Raw genomic sequence first — 24,043 nt, forward strand, 5'->3', positions numbered from 1 at the left:
CACATTCTTAGATTACAGTTGGAGGCTAGGAAAATAGTTATCCTGCCTGATTTAGGTTTAAACATCCCCACGTAAGTCAAACAGGACACAGCATTACAACATGGAACAGTCAAGACTTCAGTCCTCCTTGAATGGCTTGTATACTTTCCAGCGCCTTAAACAAAAAAGCTGTTTAGCACATCAGCCTAACCGGTCCCAAGTAATTTTACGAAAGAATTTGATCACTTTACAAGTTTCCTCTCAGATGTAAAAGAATGCAAGAACAGTCTACCTAAGCTACTTTAAACTGTAACTTGGAGCAAATGGCTCTGGCAAGGCCACTTATGCTTTAGTCCAGCAGTCAAATTACCAAAACACTAGGTCCTGAGGAGACCCAACCACCCCTTAAAACACAAAGCACCTCCAGTCTCCAGTAGGGAGGCCCATTGTCAGTCTATCAAAAATAATTTTAGAGGGGAAGGATTAAGTGTCATGTTTCCAAGAAGCAGAAAGCTGCTTCCAAGAAACACTGGATATTTTCCAGAAAACAGCCTCCAGGGCAGTCACAGGTAAGCGGCAGACAAAATGCAAGTGTGTTTTGACTACCTCCTTATGATGTGTTAATAGCACCTGGAGTGAGACAGAGAGAGACCCTAAGTGTATACAGGCTGAAAATACATCTGCCTTTTTTTTTTTTCCTTTCCAGTTTTCAAGCACCTAGCTCTAGGTACCAGAGGATAATACATTTACCTAGTTTAAGAAATCTAAGATTCGCTCTGTCACCCCATAGTGCATCAACAGCCCAGAGACAGAAGAGCTGTGTCCCAAGCGGTTTCCTAGAATGACATTTCAAATGGGTACTCAAAGGACCCACGGGTCCTTTGCCTCCTTTTTACTCATGTTACTCCCCACCTTTTTACTCGTGTTAATGCTCAGCATCCTGCAGCTGGGAGGCAAGTCAGCTCAGCTCACTTATCTGATGAAAGTGCAACCCAGCGAAGCTAAACCACACGTTTTCAGTTTGATCAATCTGAGTGCTGCACTCTAAGATTACCGTTTCACCAAACAAACAAGCCGGCTGCTTGGCACCCATCTCGCTGCTGCCCGTGACACAGCACTGCAGGGCAAGCATCGGGTGCAATCTGCGGTACAGGCTCCGATCAATGGCCACAAACTGCCCGCCGGGCTTCATTTAGACCATGAAGTCCCGATTCCAAGCTAAATCCGAGGACTGGCTGCCTGCTACCTGGTTCCTGGGGGCAAGCTCAGTGCCAAACATAACCTCAACCCCCTCCTGGGATTTGCTGTGGCTTTTACCAAGGCACAATGTGGCTCCCATACAAAGTAATCTCTGGAGCCGATCAACTCCTTAGGCCCTTGTGCTCTGCATTCCTGGCGTCCTACTCTGCCTGTCACGCCGCACGCCACTCAGCACCCAGGAATCCGCAATTATCCTCAGTCTAGCAGGCAAAAAGAGCCAGACTTAACACTTGTTAACACTTCAGTAGCCCAGCAGCCACCTCGCACTGAACAGAAGACTCCTTCCTGCTTGAGTCCCCTGCCCTAACAGCATTTTCAGAGCTTTCAGCCCCACCTTTGTTGGATGGGGCACAGTATGGACATGCTTTCCATTTGCTCTTACAGTAGATCAGTCACAAACTCACGCTGAAGTGAGGGCACCTCATGGCTTGAAGAAAAGTGCCCATGGACTCAGACCAATGGCTAGGTAAGGGGCAACAGCAGGAGAGGCTAACTCCTGGTGATACAAAAAAAGGCTGTGGTCAAACAGATTTAATTGATTTCCCTGCAAATAAGCCACTTGATTTTAAATGGACAACATCCGAATGCCAAAATCCTTCAGTACCAGGCTTTTAGAAGCATAGGTTGTGGGACAGCAGCAGTAGCTAAGCCTTAGTGCATGGCTTCTAAGGCATTCCTGGAAGTTAAATAATAACTGGAACAGGCACTGCATCCATTTCGCAGAGGTTTGATGGCATTATTAATGCTAGAAATCCAGCAGCCACAGCTGTCTGTTTTCCCAACCGATTTGGCTCAGAGCTGGCCCCAGGTCCCAAAGGCCAGCCGAGTCCTCATAGTTCTCTACCTAAGAGCCCTTACTCGAACACAGCTCTAGGCCTCCAAATGACCTCATGTTTGTTCAGCAGCACAAAAGAGACAAAGTCCTAAATTCTCTAGAACCTAAAGCCAAAGGGAGAAAAGCACTAAGGGCAGGCAGTGTTTTACAGCCTTGGCCGTGCCTGCAGAAGGAGCAGTGTGGGCTTCGACACGTTTTGCTGAGCAGAATGCCACAAGGTTTATTTTGAATGTCTTTTTTGGAAGGCAAGTTCAGGATGTTTTTTCAGGAGTGGTTCAGTTTATCCAGGGCTGTACGTATAGTAGGACGCCTGTGCTACTGCTTGGCTTCTGCTCCAGCTGCACAGCACGAACGGGGCCGTAAACCCCTCCATGCAGAGGCACCAGCAGCCACAGTCACCTCATTCTCCAGAACTTCAACAAGCTGTTATTGTAAGAGGCAATACAACACAAGTAATCTCCAGAGCAGTTAAACATGTCTTCAGTAGCTACAGCCACTCTGCAGCTAAATTTTATCTTGTAAGAGTGCTGTGCTGCTGCAGCAGTGTTTCTAGAAAGGAAATCGCTGAAAGCCAGGCCTGACCAGCCTAACCTTGATCTCCCAAACCCGTATCCGTCGGGAAGCCTCACAGCACAATAGGAAGGCAGCTGGAGCAGCTAAGTTTTCCTAGGTCAAACAATACAATAAGAGGGAAGCGCTCGCCTGGCCGTTAACGAGCTACTCCAGTGGCTGAGCAGAAAGGTGAGTTCGACCATCAGCAGTGTTGAGAGCTGGCAAGAGAAAGCTCAGCGGAGAAGCCAGGCAGCTGCGAGTCAAACCCTGCTGTGTGAAGGGAATGCAGCTCTAAGTAAATAATTAGCACCAGCTCTGCTCCCAGCTGTGAGTACATTAGCTGTTCTCCCCTTCAAGGGGGGGAGGGCAGATATTTGGGACCCGAGAGTCCTCTTTTTGTCTGCATTAGCAGTGAGGCACCGCAAGGCACCCATCCACTCCACTGAGTACGTTTCTAGGGAGGGCTTCTGCAGTGACTCTTACTGGGTCTCTCCCACACCAGAAAAGTTCTTATTTTATTGCTATTACAGCTAATGCCTCTGAAGGGAAACAGCTTTCACCTTGGCGGAGAGTTTTAGACAGCCGAGCAGAGCTGAACTCACCCAAATTCAGCTGTGTACTTCATTGAGGCCAGAGTCATCAGGAGGCAGTAATTAGAGTTATCTGGCAAAGAGCTAGAAGAGGCATTCACATTCTTTCCCAGAGATCTCTCAGGCATTCAAATTATGGCTTTACTATGGCTGCGGCCACACCTGAGCGATCCCCCAAAACGGTCACCACAGGCATTCCTGAGGGATCAGCTGCGATTTGCCCTGCATACCAGCAGCTTCCCGAGCGGGCTGCCAGCTACCCGGCAGTCGCACCCTCTGCTGCGGGACGGACAGCGAAGCCTAGCGCCGGCCAGGGCGAGCATCAGCTCCAAAACCCATCTCCAGGCATTAGCAGAGCTCCTTGGGCTTTTTCTACCGCGAGCTACCGCAGCACAAGGATTAAGGAGAAAGCGCAGCCCTGCTCAAAAGCAGGATGTAAGCTGCAATTGCACTCACATAAGCATGCACGCTAGCCTGAGCACTGGCATCATCTACTGGGCTGTAGCATGTAAGAAGAGGAGTGTGAGGGGACTCTGTCACCTGTGGGGGGGTGCAGGCTGGGGCCAGCAGCATCCCGGCTGGATTTGCTGCCTGGGCTGATGGGGGACATCTGGGGAAAACGCTGCACAGAGAGAGAACGTGCTGCAGCTTTGCTTGGGAAGGCAACTACCTGGAAGCACAGCGAATGCTACAGGGGAGGATAACAGCATCGTGCTGACAGGCGGCTGGGGGACACAGCTCGGGAGCAGCACCCCGCTCTGCCCTACAAGGGGACCCCACGGCCACGCAGCACCCACAGGTGGCACCCGAGGGAGAGAAGCAAAGGTTTTCTACACATTAAGCCTTAAAAAAAAATAAAAAACGATGCAAGAAAGCAACGGGGAAGCACTCACCGATGGAGACCAGCTTGATGCTCTCCCGCTCCAGGAACTCGAGGGCGACGGAGACGTTCTCCAGCTGCATCTGGCGGAAGGTGGGCCGCTGGTGGTACTTGCGGTACATGCGCTTCTGGCTGAGCACCTCGAGCAGGGCGATGAGGCGCAGCCCATCGCTCAGGTCGTGCTGCAGGTTGCCGATGCGCTTGTTGACGCAGCGCAGGTGCTCGTTGCACCAGCGGGTGAAGGTGTTCTGCTGGATCCGCTTCCAGGGCGCGTCCTCCGCCAGGTCCTTCTCGGTGGCCGGCATCTCGCCCTCAGCCTCGGCCGCTCTGCGCCCGCCCTGGCCCCGCGCCTGCGTGCTCATGGCCGGCCCCGCTCCGCCTCCGCCCCGCCCGGCCGCGCCCCGCCTGAGGGGAGGGAAGAAGAAGGAGGGAGGGAGGGAATGGAGAGAAGCAGCGCGGCCCCGCGGTTGTCCCGCTCCTCCTGCAGCCGCCTCAGCCCGGCTCTGCCCGGGCCCCCGCGTCGCCGCCCGGCCTTTATCGGCGGCAGCCGGGCCCGCCCTCGGCCGCATCAGCCGCCCGCGCCCCGCCGGGCCGGCCCCCGGGCTGTGTGGGGCCGTGTGGGGCTGTGTGGGGCAGCGCTGTGGGGTCGGGGGTTACAGCCCCCCTATCGCTAAAGGGTGGGCGAGGGGCTGCCCCCATGGCACCGACGCAGAGCCGGGGGTGCGGCCCCTGTAGCAGTGCTGTGTGTTCAGGGTGCAGCCCCCCTGGCACTAATACATGTATTTGGGGTGCAGCCCCCTGGCACTAATACATGTATTTGGGGTGCAGCCCCCCTGGCACTAATGAATATATCTAGGAGGACAGCCCTCCTGGCACTAATACACATACCTGGGGATACAGCCCCCCTGGCAGTAGTATGCATATCTGGGGGTGCAGCCCCTATAGCACTGATGAAGATATCTGTGGGTACAACCCCTATAACTCTAATATACATGTCTGTGGGTACAGCCCCTATAGCACTAATGCACATATTTGAGGGCACAGCCCCCCTGGCACTAATACCTGGGGGTACAGCTCCTATAGCACTAACACACATACTTGGGGGAACAGCCCCTATTGCCCTAATACACATATCTGGGGTACAGCCCCTATAGCACTAATACCCATATCTGGAGGTGCTGCCCCTATAGCATTAATGCACATATTTGAGGGTACAGCCCCCCTGGCACTAATACCTGGGGGTACAGCTCCTATAGCCCTAATACACATATCTGGGGGTGCAGCCCCTATTGCCCTAATACACATACGTGGGGGTGCAGCCCCTATAGCACTACTGTGCATACCTGTGTGTGTATCCCCCCTGGCACAGCTGCACGCCCAGTTCGTAGCCCCCGTGGCACCCAGGTACAAACAGAGCTGAGGCCAGCAGTGTAGCCAGCAGTGCAACCCCGTATGCACAGCCGCAGCAGCACGGCACCCCAAAGATAGCACGGCCGGATTGGGGTACAGGCAGCCAAAGGGTGGGTGAGCCTGCCCGGCGCGGAGCTGTGCGGCAGGGGCCGGCAGAGCCTGGTCTCTTTGGGCAGGGAGGGGTTGGTTTGTCTGTAAAAGCCTGCAGCCACCGGGCGCCGCCGTGCAAAGTACAGCGCAGAGCAGCGGAGGCTGTGGGCTTGCACAAGATGCAGCACGCTGCTGGGGAATCGCACCCGCCGTGCTGACACACGCTATCTTATCAACCGCTTAAACAAAACACAAACTTCAAAAAGCGAGCAAGTAAGGCTTGAATTCTCGGGGGTTTCTCTTTTCTTTTTTTTTTTTTTTTTTCACTTTTGTGACCGATTTCCTGGTGAGCCACTCCCTGCCGACATACAAGGCTGAGACTTGCCGCTGACTCATTTGATGACAGCAAAAAGTCAACAGAACTATCCCATCTGCAGTTGCTACATGCTGACTTGGTAGGGGTTGCTGAGAGTCTCATGACACTTAACTGGTCAACAAAAGCCGCAGGGAGGTGCCTTTGCCCATCCCTGCCCCGAGGGACGCCTGAGCCCACCCGCGGGCCACATCCCGAGCACTTACCTACGGCCTTGGCTCTGCTCCTGGAGCTGCCCGACTGACTCCAAGTGTCCGCGTGTCTCTATTTACATCCAGGCCGTCACGCCGAAAGATGTGAGAGTCTGTTGGAGGAAGCACATCCATTAAAACACAATCAATAAAGTCTAATCTAATTAAATGACCACAGCCGCTCTCCACTAAAATTAGAATACCGATGTCGGATGATTTTATCCCAGTTTTATTCTAATGCCTTTACTGAACCGGGGCACTGCAGTTTCTCTCCTGCTCCTTCCTCCAGACTCGTAAGTTTTATTTAATAAACATGTTCACAGGAAAATAGGGAAGAAGCAAAGATGAAGGTGAGGTAAAGTGGGAGCCGTGCCCAAATTTCCGTCCCTCCCCAGCCAGCAGGCAGCATCGCCTCCTGTTTTACAGTTATCTCCGAAATCAGAGATCAGATTTAATGTACCGAAATGATGAGGTGTGTCTCATGGCACAGCAGCCATTGCCCTTTCCTCAAATTATTGACTGAGCAACAAAGAATTTGAATAAAAAACACTTGTGGAGTGTCAGGCTCCAACTGAAGGACTTTATTTACAGAGCAGAAACGGCAGCAGGTCCCGGGGGAGACCTTGGAAGCTCCCTGCCGTGGGCACGAGCTGGTCCAGCCCAGGAGAAAGCTGGCTGGGAACAAGGAGCTGAGCCTTTTTCCAAGGGCTCCTCTCCCATCACCCTACATGTATACTTCATCTCTTAATAGATGCTAATTGCTTATTGACTTTGGCCTGGGTTGGGGCTACTTAGCAACCATGCCACATCCGGATTAGTGATTGCTTATAACATTTTAATTTCAGTTCCTTCCCAGTCCCGCACCTAGTAATGCACACTCTTTAACAACACTTTGTGCCCAGGCCGCGCTGCAATTTGGATCTTTGGCCTTTTTTATTTTCCTGTAACAGAAGAAGCAAATAAAAATTAAACAGGAAAAAAAGTAGAAACGGTATCTGGACCGTAACTGTTAACTTAAGCGTAAAGTTTTTAAAAGAACTCGTCTTTTCCACAGAGCCACCGGAGAAAGTTCTCATCCCACAGACTGTTGTGCAATGGCACACTCAGCACACACAAGGGCAGCGGTTTCTCTGAGTGGTTTCGCCCTGCTCCGTCCATCCACGCGTCCCACCAGCAGCTTCCAGGCATGCACTCGGATGTGAAGCTGTAACCCCGGGCTCACCCCATCAGCATCGGGGAGAGGCAGAGCCCACAGCTGGGACCAACTGTGCTGCTGCCCCCAGCCACTGACCCCAGGACCCCCGGGGCAGAGGCTGCGTCCTACAGCTCGCGTGCGAACGGCTCCAGTGCTCCGGCTTTTGCATGAGCAGAAGAGAAATAAAAGCAGTTGGACAGCAGCCCGAGGGGGAAAAACTCCCAGAGAAGTGGCCACCACTGGTGCACGTCCTGTGGCCACCCGGCACCCACAAGGAGCAGAACCAAGTCGCAGCAGCCGGCCGTGCCTGCTGAAGGCCGTGGTGTGGTTGGGGCTGCTGCTGTCGGGGATGGCAGCGGGTGCTGGTGCTCTGGGTGCAGCCCCTCTCCTCTGGGCATCGCAGGGATTTTAAACAGAATCCGTCCTTCTGCATCCCGATTGCTTTCACGATTTTGGGAACAAAGACTGCTTTATGGGAAGAGATTGAAAAGAAAGCAAAATAAATTCTGCTCTGAGGACCAGATCCTGTTTCCTTCCTTCCTTCCTTCCCGGTCACAGATGGTGTCTGAGCCGTGGTCCGAGTGACGTTTCTGGCTGCTGGGCAGATGGGGCAGCCCACACGTGCATCCCCTCGCCTGCATGGGTGTTTGTGAGCAGGGCAGGAGGGGCACCGTGTCCGGGAGCTGCCCGGCTGTGGTACAGCTCCTCCGGCACCAACACCTGGTCCTCTGCAGCCCGTGCAAGAGATCCCCCGTGTGCACCACAGCCGGGCTGCTCATGGGGTCATGTCTGACCTGAAAAACTGGCTGGACTTTGAAATGAAGTTGGAAGACATTTTAACACAAGTGAACACGTTTCCTGTACTTTATTATAGATGAAGTAACGTATGCCTTCCATACCTTGTACTTACAGGGATGGATGTTTGTGTGGACATACGTACACACGCAGGGAGAGGGAAGGGGATTTCAACACCACACACTGTGGCAAATCCTTTTTTTTTCTTCTAATCTGTCCAGTTTGACAAATAACTTTCCAGCCCAGCTTTGCTCGCCAGACACAGATATACGGAAGGAAGAACAGAGTCATTGCTTTTTCAGTTCTCTTTAAGTGGTTTCAAAAAACAAGCAGCACTGATTTTTTTTCCAGTGTTTTAAAAATACTCTTCCTCGCTCTTTATGTTAATTTGCAAGGATGGGCTTAAAAAGACCCTGTTTGTTGTGGAACAGAGGTCTTCCACTGCCCCACATTCACTGTTTTACCACAGAACTGCTCAGAATAGTTTGCATTTCAAAATGCAGCACTGACAAATGGGATGAATTGTAATGGCATTTGGTTCCTCTACATTTTGCAAAAAGACATTGATGACTGCGTCCCAAAGGAGAACATGGCAGCAGGCTTTGCAAATCCACAAGGAATTGCTTTGTGGGCAGGAATAGAAAAAATCAGGAGCACAGGTTAAACTTGAGGGGTAAATAAAAGTTGGCCAGCCTTCACAAGACCGCTGCTGCTGCTCCTGTTGGAATCAGCGATAACCCTTAATGGAAATTAAACCCCAGCATGGATTATTGATCCCACACGTCAGGGCCCTGGATGTGTGCTGTGTGACCCCACGGTGCACACTCGCCATTAGATTTTGGAGCACCCCAACAGGGAGGGACAGCAGCCCTGGCTGCTGGTGGTTGCGTTCAGGAAAGGTCTGTCTGAACCTCCCTTGCAAAAGCAGAAGGGTGTGGGGAGCAGTGGCACGGCTGGCACTGACGTCCGTGGCCAGGCAGCGCATGATGGGTGACTAACGGGGTCTGAGTCTGCTCCAGAGGAGCCAAGAGCATCACGGCCCCGTGATGATGAGGTCCTGCACTCCTCTGAACCAGGGATCCCCCATTTGGGGCACTGTGAGTGTCCTCTACTTTACATGATATTCAGCAATGGCTTGCTTTGATCACAGTGGACAAGGATCAGAATTAACCCCAAGTGGTCGACACAGCTCAGTAAGAGTGGGCAGCAGCCAGGGCTGAGCATTCAGGGCTGAGTCTTTGCAAGTGGAGGGGATTTCTCCACTTGGAAAGACTCAGATCATGTTCCTGTTAACCCCTGTGCAAGTACAGGCTGCATCTTGTAAAGACTTTGGTGATGCTGTTAATACATGAGGAGGGCTGACTTTTCCCACACTGCAACTAACCCCACACAAATGGCTTTGAAGATGCACCACAGCCCAGCAGAGAAGTGTTGGGAAGAGCCAGCAAGATGCCTCCATCCCTTCCAAAGGCTTCTGTCAAAGCCACTGTGCTGTGAGGGTTTGTGCCCCAGGGCTGCCCAAGTTTGGGAGTTGTCAAGGCAACCGCTTGGAAAAAGAACTGGGCCATGGGCTATAGCAGCCGGGTAGCTTTAGAAATCTATCAGGAGATTTTAAATATTCATAAGTTTTTGGCATGTAATGGCCTTACCCAAACACAGGACAGCATTGTGCACTGCAACAAAAGCCACGTGCAACAAATGCCATAAAATACATGACCACACGATCAAAACACTGCACAGATGTTAATCCTCGCAGTGCCCCGGGGAGACTCCTCCACCAGCCCAGCCTTCACCCAGTGATTTCAGAGGTAGCGAAGCTGAGGCTCAGGGCAGCTCAAGGTTTGGCTCCTCGTGAGCCACAACCACCATAATCCCATGGGATTTTGGTGGCAGCTGCCACTCACCAGCGTGGCCAAGTGACCAAGCACAGCATCACCATGCAGCCAGCAGCACTCGCCCCAGCTCAGCCATCACATCCAGGTCCCAGCCTCGCACCAAGGCTTTCCAAGCACACCACATATTTTCTTCTCCCCTTACGCTGTTTGCTGAGTTTTAAAGACAATAGAAGTGTTTCTTCTCTATTGATGAAGCAGTCATTAAGCCTCTCCTTTCGCTACCCTGATCTCTACCAAGCGAAGCAAAACTGAGACAAGTCGGTCAAGTCAAAGCATGAATTCAATGGATTGCGTCATGGGCTGTGTTCTCCTTATTCAGCAGCTATATGGAAGGCAAAGAAGTTCTGCATTATACAAATATCAGCTAGGACATCTGATACAACTTGTTCTCACTTTTTCCAGCTTCTTTTTCCTCCTCCCTTTGTTATCCGGGATTGTGAAGACAGCAATGTGAGAGCACGCAGCAGCAGTTCAATCCAAATCAGACGGATGTCTTTAGGCAGAGAGATCGCTAGAAATACACTGAAAAATATAAGACTTAGTCCTGGAATTTATATTGAAATTCATCATTTGAATGTCTACTTAGGCAACAGTTGCTTGCAGTAGCAATTACGTCTGGGGCATTTTTTTCATCTCCCCGTGTCTGGAAGAACATGATTTTTCTTCTGTACATGGAGGTCTCACTGCATTATGTATGTATCCAGAAGCTGGAAATGGTGCCAGAAGCAGCCATCCATCTGGCAAACACGGTGCCTTGCCAGAACTTACACTGCTGCTGCCTGTTGGATCCCGGGGAGGCTCGCAGCTGGGGTTTAAAGCTCTGCTTTTGAGACACGGGCTGTGAATGACCCAAGAGCGAGCCAGCTCGTGCCTTTTGCAAGCCCGTGGCAGCTGAGATCAGGGACAGGACCAAACTGGGACCAAACTGGGACCCATCGGGTACGTGCTGGGAGAGAAAGGACAGGGGATTCCCCAGGAGTGTGTCTCATTCAGGAATTCACCTCCCTTCTTCATCTGAAACACCCTCACTGCCTGTTCCTATGGCAATGCTGCAAAGTTCATCAAATCGTTGAGGCTCTTAAGAGCAGAGGAAGGCGTGCAGGGGAACTGGCATCTGGGGAAGGGTGTTTAATTTTACTTCCAACCCCTGCATATGGCTTTAAGTGAGAAGTACATGCTCCGAGCTGCAGATAGGCTTCTCTGCCTGCAGAATCTCCCTAAATGTTCTGCGGTGCCCGAGGAGGACGCCCAGCAGCGCCGACGTCCCCACCGCGCAGCGAAACGCAAAGCTCTCCCAAAGCAACGTGACTCGACAGAGCAAACGCTAAGTCAAAAAAAAACGATTTGAAATAGCAACTCATTTTTAAAATAGCTCAGGATCTGATTTCATGACCTAAGAAGTCAGATGCTGAGGCAGAAACACAATGCTCCAGTGTGCGTCTAATCGCGGCTTCCTGCCCGTATCAGATAGCTGCCGGCGCTGTGCTCGTTAGGCACTTCTTGCGGTTCCCTCCACCTCTACCTAGGGCTCGTATTTGCCTTCAGAGTGGCTGCGGCTCTCCCCCTGAGCCGGTACACCCATTTTTTCTCCGAGTTTGAGCTCCTTTTCCCGTGTTTTTGCTCCGTGAGTCAGGGTTTTCAAGAGTGACGGTGTAAAACCAGAATAAAGCTGCTCACCTCCGCCAGACCCTGCAGCCCGCACAAACTCCCAGGTGTTCCCCAGTTACTCCCCAGGAGCTGTTTTAACCTGGACGGAGCAGAACAGCTGCATTTGGCCAAGCTCCCCCTCGGGACAGCTGGATGAAGCGTAGGAAGGAACTCTTTCCAGGGGAACAGCGTATATTTTTTTTTAAACAAACCGAGGGCCTTCTGTGTGACATAAACAGAGCCGTTGACTTCTCTGCAGCCAGAGGGGGGTCGTTCGGCGATCCTGGCGCTCGCCCCAGGACGAACGGTGGTGCAGAGCGTGAGCAGAGCCACGCGCATCCTGGTGAACTCAGGGGAAAGGCACGACGCAGCGCTCTCCTCCATCGCCTCCGCTGCCTTGCTCTCTCGAGGGTAAATAACCGACCAAAAAAAAATACTTTAAATGGTTTTTCTTTCTGCAAAAGGCTGACGTCACCAAACATTTCTCACAAAAAAATATATTCCCGGACTGAAACCTTGCACAAGAAGCCGACTGGCGGATTTGGAAAGCTGCTTTATGAGCCCCCAGAAGGGCCGATAAGCCTTGGCAGGAGCACAGGGACACAAAGGCAGGGCATTGTTCTGCCGCTCAGCCCACTAGGTGCTGGCAGCCTGGTCTCGATCCAGCCAAGCAATTAAGAGTATTTGACTTCCTATACAAATGCTGGGATGTATATGCACGTGAGGCCATACATCTGGGGGCATTTCTCTGCTCGAATGGGAGCAAAACCTTTTAAATGGGATCCCCGTGTGGCAGCCGGCCTCAAGCCACCGCCCCTCCGTGCAGTTGGTGCTACCACCTGCAGCACAGCCACGTCCCGTGGCTCAGCTCTGTCCTGCAGTACTCTGCTAGGAGCTGAAATACCTCCTAGGAGGCCAATTGTAGGGCAAAACCTGCAATTCCCGTGGCCCTGATGAGAAACTGGGGATGATGGTGCTTCCTGGCTTTTGCAAAGCAGCTCCGAGAGAACCAGCTTAAAACAAGGAGATAAAAGGCATGCCCCTGGGAGCAGAGGGCATAGAAAGGTGCTCCTGGTGGAGTCAGCAGGGAAGCCAGGCAGCTGCGCCTCTCACTGTGCGTGTGCCTGGCAGAGCTGAAACAGGAGATGGTATCAGGGATAAGCCCGGTAACACGCTGTCGGATTGAAAAGGACCGAAAAGTAAAAATAGATCCCTTTCAATCAAACAGCAGCGTATTTCAAAGGGCAATTCAGCCTTGCTGGAGTAATGGGCACGGCACTTCACGGCAGACACCTGGTACAGCGCTCCCAGCTAGGAACATTGCCTTCATAAATCACACGCGCTGCTAAAACACCAGCAGAGCAGCTGGCACTACACAGCGGGGGGAAAGGAGCCCTGCCGGTCCTGCTCATCTGGAGGGAGCAAAAACGAAATAAAATGGGGCTGAGGCACTGCTCGAGAGCCTTTTTTGAGGGTGGTCCCCATGCCCTGGTGCTGGATGCCCCGTTGCTGTTGGAGAGCGGAGAGGGCAGAGTGAAACGTGGAGCCAGCAGCCTCAGGTAAGTGGCTTCAGCTTTCTGCCACGGGGATAATGCCTGGTGGCCACCAGGCACCCCAAATGGCCCTTGTTGGCTTTTGGCTTCCCTGAGGCTTGAGGCTGCTCTGGGTACTTGCACCCCTCATTTGCAACAGCCGCGAGCAGGACAAAGCGTAGCCACAGGCAGCTCCCTCCTCCTTCGTTCTGCGCAGAAATGGTCTTCTGGATCCACCTCCTTAGTGTTGGACTTTGCACATAAAACATTTCCTCAGTCCTTTTGGTCCTTTGCTGCCTGGCAAGCTCCCGAGACAACCGTGCCTTCCTCCCGCTCCCCCGCCAGCCGTGGCGATGGCGTGCCCGGGCACATACAAACCGAGGGCGGCACTGGCCCGCTGCGTCTCCTGCAGTCCTCACAGCAGCAGCGAGTTGTCCTTCTCTGAATCAAAATCCTCTCTCTGGCTCCTCAACAGCAGCGAGCTTCCCCGAGGCAGGATGGGGGCACAACGAAATGACTGCAAATTGGTGAAGTGCAGCAGGAACCCAGCCTTGCTGATGCTGCCCCAGGCTGGAAGCCTGCGGGCACAGGGCACTTTCCCTTCTGGGTGAACCCCAGCTCCTTTGGCAACCCTCAGAGACACAAATCAGCATAAAAATACATTCAGCTGCCAGCCCAGGAGGCCGGAGGGATACAGCCCAGCTCCTGGGTGCCTCCCCAGCGCGGTGGCTTCGCGGTGGGGCTGTGGGCTGGGATGAAAGGGGCGAGCTGCGAGGGCAGCCCTGCTGCCAGCCCCACGCCCCAGGAGGCACAAACCCCAAATGCAAACATTTTACAATGCTGCCATCTACTGCCACCAGCCCGGCCGGCCCCACGGGCTGTGCCCGGGGCCAGGGACACCCTGCGGGCACCGCTGTGCCCGTGCAAGGTTTGTTTGCACCAAACTTTTCCTTAATGCTGCTCCCAGGTCTGGTGCTCTGAGCATGGCACAAGCCCTAGAGCAACTAGCCAGAGGTTTGGTTCGACGAAAATCCCCGCAGCGGGGAAATCTTTAAACCTGAGGCAGCTCTCCTGCTCTCCCCACGCCTCGAGAAAGGCAGCGGTTCGGTGGGAGGCAGGGAAGGGGATGTGCTGCCCCTGCCGCAGCCTGGGAATATCTCCTAATGCCGTAGGAATGCGGTTATGTCATGGCGAGTCCCCCACACGCCCTGCCACTGCCTCGCAGCCATCCGCCAGCACAGCGGGGCTCGCCGAAACCTCGGGGAAGCATCATTACGGCTGAAATCGAGGCGTAAATTTCCGCCGGTGCGGCTCCTGGCTGCAAAAACCCGTGAGCCCCAACAGCCACTGACCTCGGCGAAGTCACACCGATGCTTCCCAGGGCCAGGACCAAGGTACTGGTACCTGGCCTGTCTGTGAGAGCTGTGGTCAAGAGGAGTGGGGAGGGGAAAGGTTTTTAACAAGCCTCCCGTTGAGCGTTACCAGGGGCAATACTTCTGCCTCCGCAGGAATCCTTCCTGCCGCATTCACTGGCAATGACGCACCCACGGGAGGGTGAAGCATGCCCGAGACGAGAGCCGCTGAAGCCCCCTCCTGCTGAGCCTGCTGTTCCTGAAGATTTGTAGCTCTTTGTCCAGTGGAGAAGCTTTATTATTACGGGAAGAACATGAGATTTTTATGAGCGATTTTACAAATTAGTTTCTCAAATTGTTTGCAGCAGCACGAGAAGCGTTGCGGTCATTAAAGTTCATAGAAAGTATCAAATGTTCCTGCGCTGCGAAGGCCTTCCTCGTGCAGCAGGAACGAAGCAAAGGCAGCCCTGGCGTGCTCAAGTGCCTGACCCCGGAGTGCCGCTCGTTACCTCCCGGTAAGCACACGGCCGCTCCTTCTGCCCATGTGCACAGGGGTGAAACGAGCAGGGAGCTAATCCAGCACAAACCCGGCTACAAACAGGATTTTTCAAAACAAATTACTAATTATTTCCATTCACCTCATTTAATTTGGGCTCACAGAGAAACGCTGCTCATCCATAGTCCAAAATATGTCATGTATTAGGAGCTCAGGAGTCCAACCCAATGAATGAGTCATCACCCAGCGGATGAAATCTCATATCTTCATGGCTGCTCATAAATAAGACAAGCTCAACTTTATAGTAAGTCATAAGTAAACAATGAACTATATGAAAATCAGAGTCAGCTGTGCTATAACTGCACGGGCACGGTGCCCACGCAGAAATGAAAAGCGAATGTGATACCATCACCGTCTGCCTGTGGAGACTCAGTCCAGGGCCGAAGCTCCAACTGGGGTTTTCATGCTCGTAGCAGGAAGGCTGATCCCTGCCCCAACCTCCGAGGTGGCTGCGGATGGCTGCTCGCAGCACACGAGGCATTATCACGGCTGCAGCCCCGTGCCCCTGCTAGGACATCCAGGCAGGACAGGAGGGGAAGCAGCAGGTGATGTGCCCAGTGCCCGCTCTGCTCAGCACCCTCCTGGCCTCGTGCCCCCACCTCCAGCACCCCTCGGGGGATTTCTGTTTTTCCAGATGCAGCCTTTGAAGCCTCCCAGGTCCTCGTGGGCTCGGCGGGGTGCTCCAAAAGGGAGGTGTCCTGCTGCTCCCTGCCCGACCCCTCGCCTCTTCAGCGCAGCCGAGCAGCTCAGGCTGCCACGAGCACGGTGGCAGGGCCAAGACGGTAGCTGCTTGACTATAGGAAGGGGAGAGAGACCAGAACAGCCTTTCCCTGAGAGCAAAGCTCCAGTATATGCCAAAATACACAGGGACACAGGCTGCCTTGCAACTGTCCCTGCAGAGCAGGGGCCGGGGCAACTCAGGATATCCTCTCCTCTCCACAGCGATGTCTGTAACCCCAATGAAAACCCCAAAGAGGCACAAACCTGGCCACAGCAGCCTTGCTGCAGGGCAGGGGATGCAGCATCTCGTGCCCGTGGCCCCACTGCTGGCTCTGCCCACCAAGCACACCCACGGTGGGAAGCACGTTTTGTTTTCCCAGCTGGGACAGGGCAAAGCACAGGCATAACCCACCTGGGGGCACGACTGAACAAGCCCCCACCTCTGCTTTCCCTGCAAGCAGGGGTCCTCTGTGTGCACGCACCTTTTAACATTAGAAAATCAGTGTACCTTGTTAATAAAGCCGCCAGTTGATGAGCAATTTTCAGAAAGAATGCAAAACTTGCATCAGTGCAGTATTACCTCTAATCAAGCGATCTTCACAGCCCTCCAGAACAAATGGAACTTCATATTTTCCATATGTAACCATCCTTGTCACCCAAAGCACTTTGTGTTCAATATAAATACCAGCTTTCATTAGAGGGAAAAAAAAAGCCTTGTGGTGCACGGTTTTCCTGGAATTACATATCTCTGGTTCCCTCACTCAACATGTTTAGAATTAAATCAGAAAACCTTAACTCACCCTCTAATGATCTGTTTGTTTCCAGATCCATATTCCCACAATATGTTTGCTGACAGCAGTTGGGCTTTTTGACAAAAGACAAGCATTTTTTCCCAACAATGTATATTTGATTTGTTCTGGTGCGTTACAAGGGAAGAGTGCAGGCTGTATAAGCTGTCACCAGTAACGTGATTGCAAGGCTAAGTGTAATTTATTTAGTACAAACTAAATGTTTATACTAAACCTTCTTTGTTCTGAACATTATCACTTCAATGCTCAGCATTTTACGAAGAGAACAGTGAAAAGGTTGGGTCCTGTTTTGAAAGGATTTTTAAATTTAGCATCACTATGAATTGGAGCCAGAACCCCAGTGTGTGAAGCTCTCAGGAGAAGGATCGTAAAAGCTGCTCCCCTCAGCTTCAGGCACTTCCAGACCGCCCCGTTCAGCTCTGTGTTGTGTTCGACATAACAAAACCAAAACAGCTCTTGAAAGGATACGCTGCTTCAAATCAGCATTACACTCCGAATAATGTTGCATGCAGTATTTTGACATTATTGCAGCTTATTTCTTTCTCCTGTTCCCTTCAAAGAAAATTCTGTTCTAATTCCTCTATTCTTCACAAAGATGGTAACAGAAAAGGAAGGGGCTGTGATGGGACCAAGTTCCTCTACCAGCAGGGAATTGCATGCTGCTGGTGGCATGAACAGCATCGCCCCGTATAACCACGCACCGGTGCTGGACACGTGGGTCCAGGTGTGATATCCACTGCTCAGGAAAAAAACAAAAAATGGGGAGGGGGAGAAGGATGGCTAAAGCATGGGACCCACCTCGTAGCGAAGAGCCTCAGGAGCCTGATCTGGGACAAGCCTCAGTCACTGCAGCACCTGCACGGGATGAGAGGGTTCAGGTGGGGGCTCTCCCCAAGGCAGCTGCAGCTGCGCAAACGTCCCCAACAGGGGCAACCTGGTGACCAACCAACCCACGCCCCTACTCACTTACTACAAAGGATCTTCCACCTCTGTATGTTGAAAAAACAGCATCAGATGTTTCTCTAAAGCTAGCTTAAGTTGGAACTATTGGAGCTGGCTGTCCCCCCGCTACGCTGTACCTCATCGCTGGCTTTGCAGCCCCTTTTCCCCAGGGGGGTGATTTCTCCTACAAACAGCATCTCCGAGTCTTACTCCTAGAAAGAACTAAATATCTTACTTCCATTTCTACAGAATTACTCCTGTTTGCTTATGGTAAAGCATTTTAGACCCAACAAATGAAATACCGGAAAGTTGATCTGGAGAAAGGAAATACTTTCTGTGGAATCCCATTTGCTCCCCGCTGAGAGGATGACTCACAAGGCTGCGAAGTCCCTCGGCAGCACACAGGGGTGTTCCTCTGGGGTGTGAAGCTGGCCCTCCTTTATCACAGATAACGCCTGCATGGCACCAGCATTGTTCTGCTGCCAGTGCCCCATGTGAAACAGGCTTTCCATGGCAAAAATGCACGCTGAGATCCAGAAGGCAAGTGACCTTTGTGCTTGGGATTCCGCGTTGGGTTACGCTTACTTTCCTAATTAACATAATAGGTATTGCTTTTTGTTGTTGTCGTTAAGACAACTTTACTTAGTTTTAATAGTTTTTTTTTTTTGTTGCATTTAAAATGTAGAGGAAAAGAGAAAAAAAAAACACCATTGTTCTCCCACATGTTTGTTTTCACTACAACTGCTAAGAGGAAAAGCCCTCTACAAAAACAGGATGCAGCAGACTCCTCTGCTCGGCAGTCGCCCGCAGCCCCCGCGCCCTCCACGCTCAGGGCATGTTGCTGTGTTCATCAGGAGTCCATAGAAAGTCATATGGAAATGAAAACCATCAATGGGAGTTTTATTACCCTCCTGAATGGGAGTGACATGAGGTCCCTGCTGAATAAACCCCACCAGCCTGGGCAGGTTCTGCTCCCTTTGGACAAAGCACAGGCTGCCTATAAAGCAGATGTCTTTCCCTGCAACCCTGCTTACAGACTATGGATGGGGATGTCCATGGGGCAAACCCCACTGTTGTGGGAAGGCATCGAGCCAAGGGCTGCATGGTAATAGCCAAGGCACCCAGTGGTCTCATCCCATGTCCCTGCTTGGGTGGCCTACGAGGCTGAGCACATGGGACCCAGCTGATGCTGCCCAGGTTGGGCAATGCCAGCCCCAAAGGACATGTCCAGCCCCCTGGAGGCTTCACCTCAAACCCCACATCTCTGGGGTGCCCTTGGGAGCAGGATCCCACGTGCACTGCTTCCCCTGCCTGCTCCTGGACGGACCACGAGCAGTCCCGGGCTGTGCCAGCAGGCTCCAGGAAAGGTGCCAGAAGCCAGGCAGGAGGGCTCGCTGCGAGCGCGTTCCTGCGGGCTGCTATTAGCGAGACGATAAAAAATCCCGCTTTCTTTCTCCCAACACACTGGCTTTTGGAGGAGCTCATCATTCCAGAGAATAACGCTGACTTGTTCTCGGTGATACGGAAGAATAAATCAAAGGCGGTGGCCAGGAGAGCTGCGTTTCTGTAACCAAGAGCCGCATCTCTGGCCAGAAAGCACCTCGTGGGAATCCAATTCTGGCGACTCAGGGGCCTGTAAAGAGCAACCCGAGCTGTTCCGACTCCGAAACACGGTGATTGCAATCCCATTCACCCTGCTCAGAAACTACCACTTAACAGCCATCCGTCTGGCAGCCTCCACGAGACACCGAGCCAAGAGTGTTATAATAAAGAAAAAAAAAAAAAAAAGTGGGTCTCAGATTTTAGGGAAATACTTTTTCTGGTTTCTTTCTAAGGAAAAATATATAACGCTGTAAGGTTGGAGGGTATGCTTTGGGGTGAGGGGAACAATTTGCTGTTTTAGTTTTAGGTTTATGGGGACGGGGCGCTGCTCGTTTTCCTTTGAACCAAGCATAAGGCTTCTGCAGCTGAAATAATCACTTTTGATCCAGCCTTGATTTCTGAGCAAGAGGAATCACTGCTCTAATCCCAACGTTTTACGATGTAAACGATACAGTGAATGTTTATGCAAAAACCTTAGGTAAGACTCCGCTGCTTTATCACCACAAAATAAGGAGCAGCCCAATGACGGGCACAGTGCCTGTCACCCGGCAGGTACTGCCTGCCTCCAGCAAACCAAAGGGCTGGGGACACAACCCAGACCTCTCCCCGCAGCTACACCCGCTGTCATTAGGACCAGACCCTGACATTTCCAGCCCCCAAAGCCCCTCTCCGTTCACGCCGAGACCCTTCATCACTCAGAAGCTGCGAGCAAACACCCGTCAAGAGACGAAAACCCCCATCCAGCGCTTCTCCCTCCCACACCCGCAGCATGCAGGGGGCTCCCCCCGCCACCACCACCCCCAGCTCCCCGGAGCCTCTCCGCTCCTTCCCAGGACCGAGGCCCCGTCCCCCGGTACCTACCGGGGGCTGCCCGCTGCGGGAGGGCTCCGGGCTCTGCTCCGCTGCCGGCCCGCGGCCGAGCTCCCTGAGGCGGCGGGCGGGCTGAGGGAGGGGCGCGGGCAGGGCGGGCTCGGCCCCTCCTGGGCTGCACCTCGGGGCTGGTGGGGGGCAGCCAGCCCCTTACCCCCACGGCTGGGGGGGTGTGGGTGCCCGGTGCCCCTTCCTCAGACCCCGGGGGTCACGCCTGGGGAGGTTTGGGGAGCGCTGCTGGCAGCGCTTCTTCCCCAAAATGCCTCCTTGCCAAGCGCTTCAGGGGTGGGAATGGTTTTTGGGGGAGAAGCCCAGCTCTGTAAGGGGGTGTTGGGGTGCCCCAGCAATGGTCAGAGCCCGCTGGGCCCTACTCGTGCACCCAAATCCCAGTGGGTGTGCTAGGGACAGGGCTGAGCCAGGCCTGAGCTGAGAGAGCGTTTGTGCCTGTGAGGGGAGCGTCCTGCCCTGCTCACTCAGTGTACCCCAAACCCGTGTGTATGTGGAGAGGGTAGGGCTAGCCCTCAGGAATTCAACCTCCTCTTACTTCCAGCAAGATGTGTAAAACCGCTACATGCCAAGTCCTGACCTCCATGTTCCTCCTGCTCTGTTCACGAAGCCACTGCATTTCGGGTGCAAGCATTTCGGGGCACTGCTTTCTGCTAGGCCGTGCCCCCATGCCAGCTCTCACCTTGACCCATCGCACACACCCCTACAGATTGTTTCGAGGCTGTAGATGGGAACCTTTGGGCTCCAGGCCCCCTAGGAAACCAAGCTAAACCCAGCCTTCTCTGAGGCTTCCTCAAAAACCCCTTGTTCCTCACGAAATTCTGCCCCCATGTCAAACCCTGCTGCCACAGCTCACCCACCCCCTGTCCCAGCCACCCACCTCAGCTTCATCTCAAAGCTGAATTTCACCCCTGTGTGTCACGGCTGGTCCCCAAGTCCTGGAGTACAAGAGGGGTTCTGCTCTCCTTGGGGACCAGATTTGGGTTTGGGTCATCTCACTGGGCAGCAGCCCCTGCCGCAGCTGGGGTTACTGAGCCAGCAACGCTGCGGTGCTGCCTGGGGGGCGAATGTGCTCCCCCCGGTGCAAGAAGCGGATTCAAATTGTTTAGAGAACAAAACCCTGTTAGAACGTTTAATTGGAGTCCGGGGAAATTACTTCTAAAATACATATACATCGCATTAGCAGCAATAATACATTTTTAAAAAGTCCACTGTAAAAGTAATGATGTTTGGGGACAGAGCCAGCGCTTCAAGCCCATCTGTATGGAGATCGCATCAGGCGCGTGGTTCATGTTCCCAGGTTTTGCAATGTGAAAGAAAATCCTCTGCTAGCTTGCTAAACTGAGATAGTTCAGTTGTGTGATTGTTGGAATTTGGAAAGCTTCACTAAAATTGGGGGTTTCATTAACAAATAAGGGCTTTTCAGCTTGTACCTAAACTGCCCTTCTCCTCAGTCATCAGTGGGCTCTGCTGCCACGATGCTTAAAGGAGCTGTTATATTTAAATTATTAGAAGATGACAAATGAAACCAGGAAATAAAGCATCTGCAGGACCTGTCCTGGCAGCCGCCTCACAGTGCTATGCTGTGAGGTTTCCACTGACCAGGCAGACATCAGCAGCTCACCTTCCCCTGCAGCTGGGCACCAGGGAGGCAACGCAGCCACCTCAGCAGCTGCCCCTTGCTGATGTTTCATTAAATACTGGTGATTTCTCAGATGAAAGCAAATTAGGTGACCTCCAAGTGCATCTCATATGAGCAGGTCTCCTCATCTTCACCTCCCCAAGAGGAGGAGGCCGTGGAGGAGCAATCGCAGCTCGTTTGGACCCTGCATGGCCCAGGACATACCATGTGCAAGCACATAATATATCGCTTTTACTTATAGTTACCTGCCCTTGATGGCATTTTCTAGGGGAGCAGGAGCTCTGGAGAAGGACCAGCCCCACAGTCCTGGAGATGATCCCATCTGGAGCATAGAGATGGGTGCTGCGGCAGGGATCTGCTGGCACACATGCTGTGAAGCCAGCCTGAAATTTCCATAATGTCCAAAATAACGAGTAAAAAGTATGAACAATGAGAAGAGAATGATGAAATCCAAGTAAACACTGCTAATGGATTTTTTCCTAATTTCTTAAGCCACCTCCTACATTTTTAATGAAATAGAAACATCCAAAACTTTCCTACTTGGAGATCTCATTTCCTTGTTAGTCAGAAATGTCCCGAATACTTCTCCGTCTTTGTTTTCAGCGGTTGGCGTTTCACAGAAATGACTGAAAGCATTCGTCTTTTTGTTAACAATACACTTTATCATTATTATTTTTATTCTTTTAAAGAAGTGCCGCTTTTTTCTCTCTTATAACAACCTTAAGTTTTTCTTTTTTGATCTGGGAATAAGTTTTCTTCCAAATTTCAACCAGCACCGCAGAGAAACTTTTCACAGAAGGGGTGGAGATATGAAATATTTCTAAGATGCAGTTTTCTTTGATTTCCAAAGAATCTGATTCAAGAGCTAGAAAGCAGTGAAAAACAAGCCCAGTGAGAGAGTAGTAACACAGAGCCAGGTCCTTCCTAAGCCTCTGAGACCCTTTCAAGTCAGTCTGAAAACCTCTTTGTTAATCAAAATAATTGCATGAGAACCCATCAGGAAATTCTAAAACATTAAAAATGAAAAGTTGGCATTACAAATTCACCATTGTGGCTAAAAAACAGATTATCTCCGTCAAAAGCTGTGGGAAAGTTTGCTTTGCAGCAGTAGGGGCAGAAATAAATATTTGCCCAATCTGTTTTGTTTAAACTAAAAACATGCATACATGTGCAGTGTGCTTCAATTAAATGCTATTTTCTCCCCCTTCCCATGTGTATCATCAAACTGCCCCCATGATGAGCTCTTACAGCATCTCTCCCAGGGGTTGGGCCAGTGGGTCAGGTCACAGGGGGAATCGTGCCACGCCAGGGCAGGATGGACCATTTTCAATTTTAAGCCTTGTTTCTTCGGCCTCACCTCCGAGCCCATTTAAACGTTGCTTGACCCAACACTGGGACCAGGAGCAGGGACTCCTCTGCAGCCACCCAGCGTTGTGTGTCCAACCCGACTGACTCCAGCACTGGGCTCAAGGTCTTCAGCCATTTCGAGTCAAGTGGCTTTGCTCGAGGAAGGGAGCAGGTCACTTGGGGTCACCAGCCTCAAACTAATGGTTCCAAACCCAGCCACATGCAGCCCCACAGTGGTCAGGAGCCACTCCTGTCACCTACCCCAAGAACAAGTCCCCTGCACCAACGGTGGCTGCTGCAGGGACACATCCAGAGTTATAAGTGCTAAATGTCTCCCCTCTGGGCTCTCATTCTTAACATCTGTTCACAAAGTTAGCCATGTGCTTTGTTTTGAAAATAAGGTCTGTACTTATAAACACATCATTTAAAAATTCAGCTGTTTAAAAGAAACAACACCTCCACTCCAGCAGTCCGGCCCTTCTGGTCCACTCCTCTGTGGCAGCAACGTTCAAACTGGTGAGGAAAAGAGAAAAGCAACAGCTGGACTAGAAATGAATGGTTGCCACATTTAAAATCACCTGCTGGAGGCAGCCATGACAGAAAACATTTTGGGAAATAAACGGATGATGCCCATAACCCACCGCTGCTCCCAAGGGGGCTGGAGGCCTCTGGGTGCGTCACCCCAGGACCCCACAGGAGCAGCCGCTGATGCTGCTGGCATCACATGAAAGTGCAACGATTCTGTGTGTGGTACAAAGATCCTTTCAAAATGTGTTTTTGCTTGAAACAACTTGCAGCTAAACAGAAGCACGGCTTATTTTGTCCAGATTTAGCAAGTCTTGGCTCTCTGTCAGCTCGCGAGGTCAGGGTCTCGATGCTTCTCCCCCTCGAATCATGAGGAATGTGGCCACGGGCTCCAGACGGGAACCAGACCTTACCCTACGTGCTCATCTGTGGAGCTGACACCTTTCAA

At 52.2% G+C, this 24,043-nt stretch overlaps 1 protein-coding gene and 1 long non-coding RNA gene across 6 annotated transcripts in view; one reads left to right on the forward strand and one right to left on the reverse strand.

Annotated features, from left to right (window-relative positions):
• The window catches only part of FLNB (filamin B), an 85,262-nt gene extending 65,149 nt beyond the window's left edge, over positions 1 to 20,113 (reverse strand). For 3 of the 5 annotated variants that reach the window (XM_084530380.1, XM_084530379.1, XM_084530378.1), the window contains exons 1-4: positions 20,067 to 20,112; positions 17,460 to 17,516; positions 6,176 to 6,273; positions 4,110 to 4,501 (exon numbers count right to left, since the gene is read on the reverse strand). In XM_084530380.1, the coding sequence (XP_084386506.1) occupies positions 4,110 to 4,458 (349 nt within the window). In that variant the 5' untranslated portion in view covers positions 4,459 to 4,501; positions 6,176 to 6,273; positions 17,460 to 17,516; positions 20,067 to 20,112. Of the gene's footprint in view, positions 1 to 4,109; positions 4,502 to 6,175; positions 6,274 to 17,459; positions 17,517 to 20,066 lie in introns of all 5 variants that reach the window. The other 2 variants (XM_084530381.1, XM_084530377.1) reach the window with 1 other exon arrangement.
• LOC311441832 lies at positions 17,980 to 19,997 on the forward strand. The gene is made up of 2 exons (XR_014696238.1): positions 17,980 to 18,147; positions 18,289 to 19,997. It is a non-coding gene; the product is annotated as an uncharacterized lncRNA (long non-coding RNA).
• Positions 20,114 to 24,043: the final 3,930 nt, after the last annotated feature.

This window comes from Aythya ferina (genome assembly GCF_964211825.1).
Source record: "Aythya ferina genome assembly, chromosome: 10".
NCBI lineage: Eukaryota > Metazoa > Chordata > Aves > Anseriformes > Anatidae > Aythya > Aythya ferina.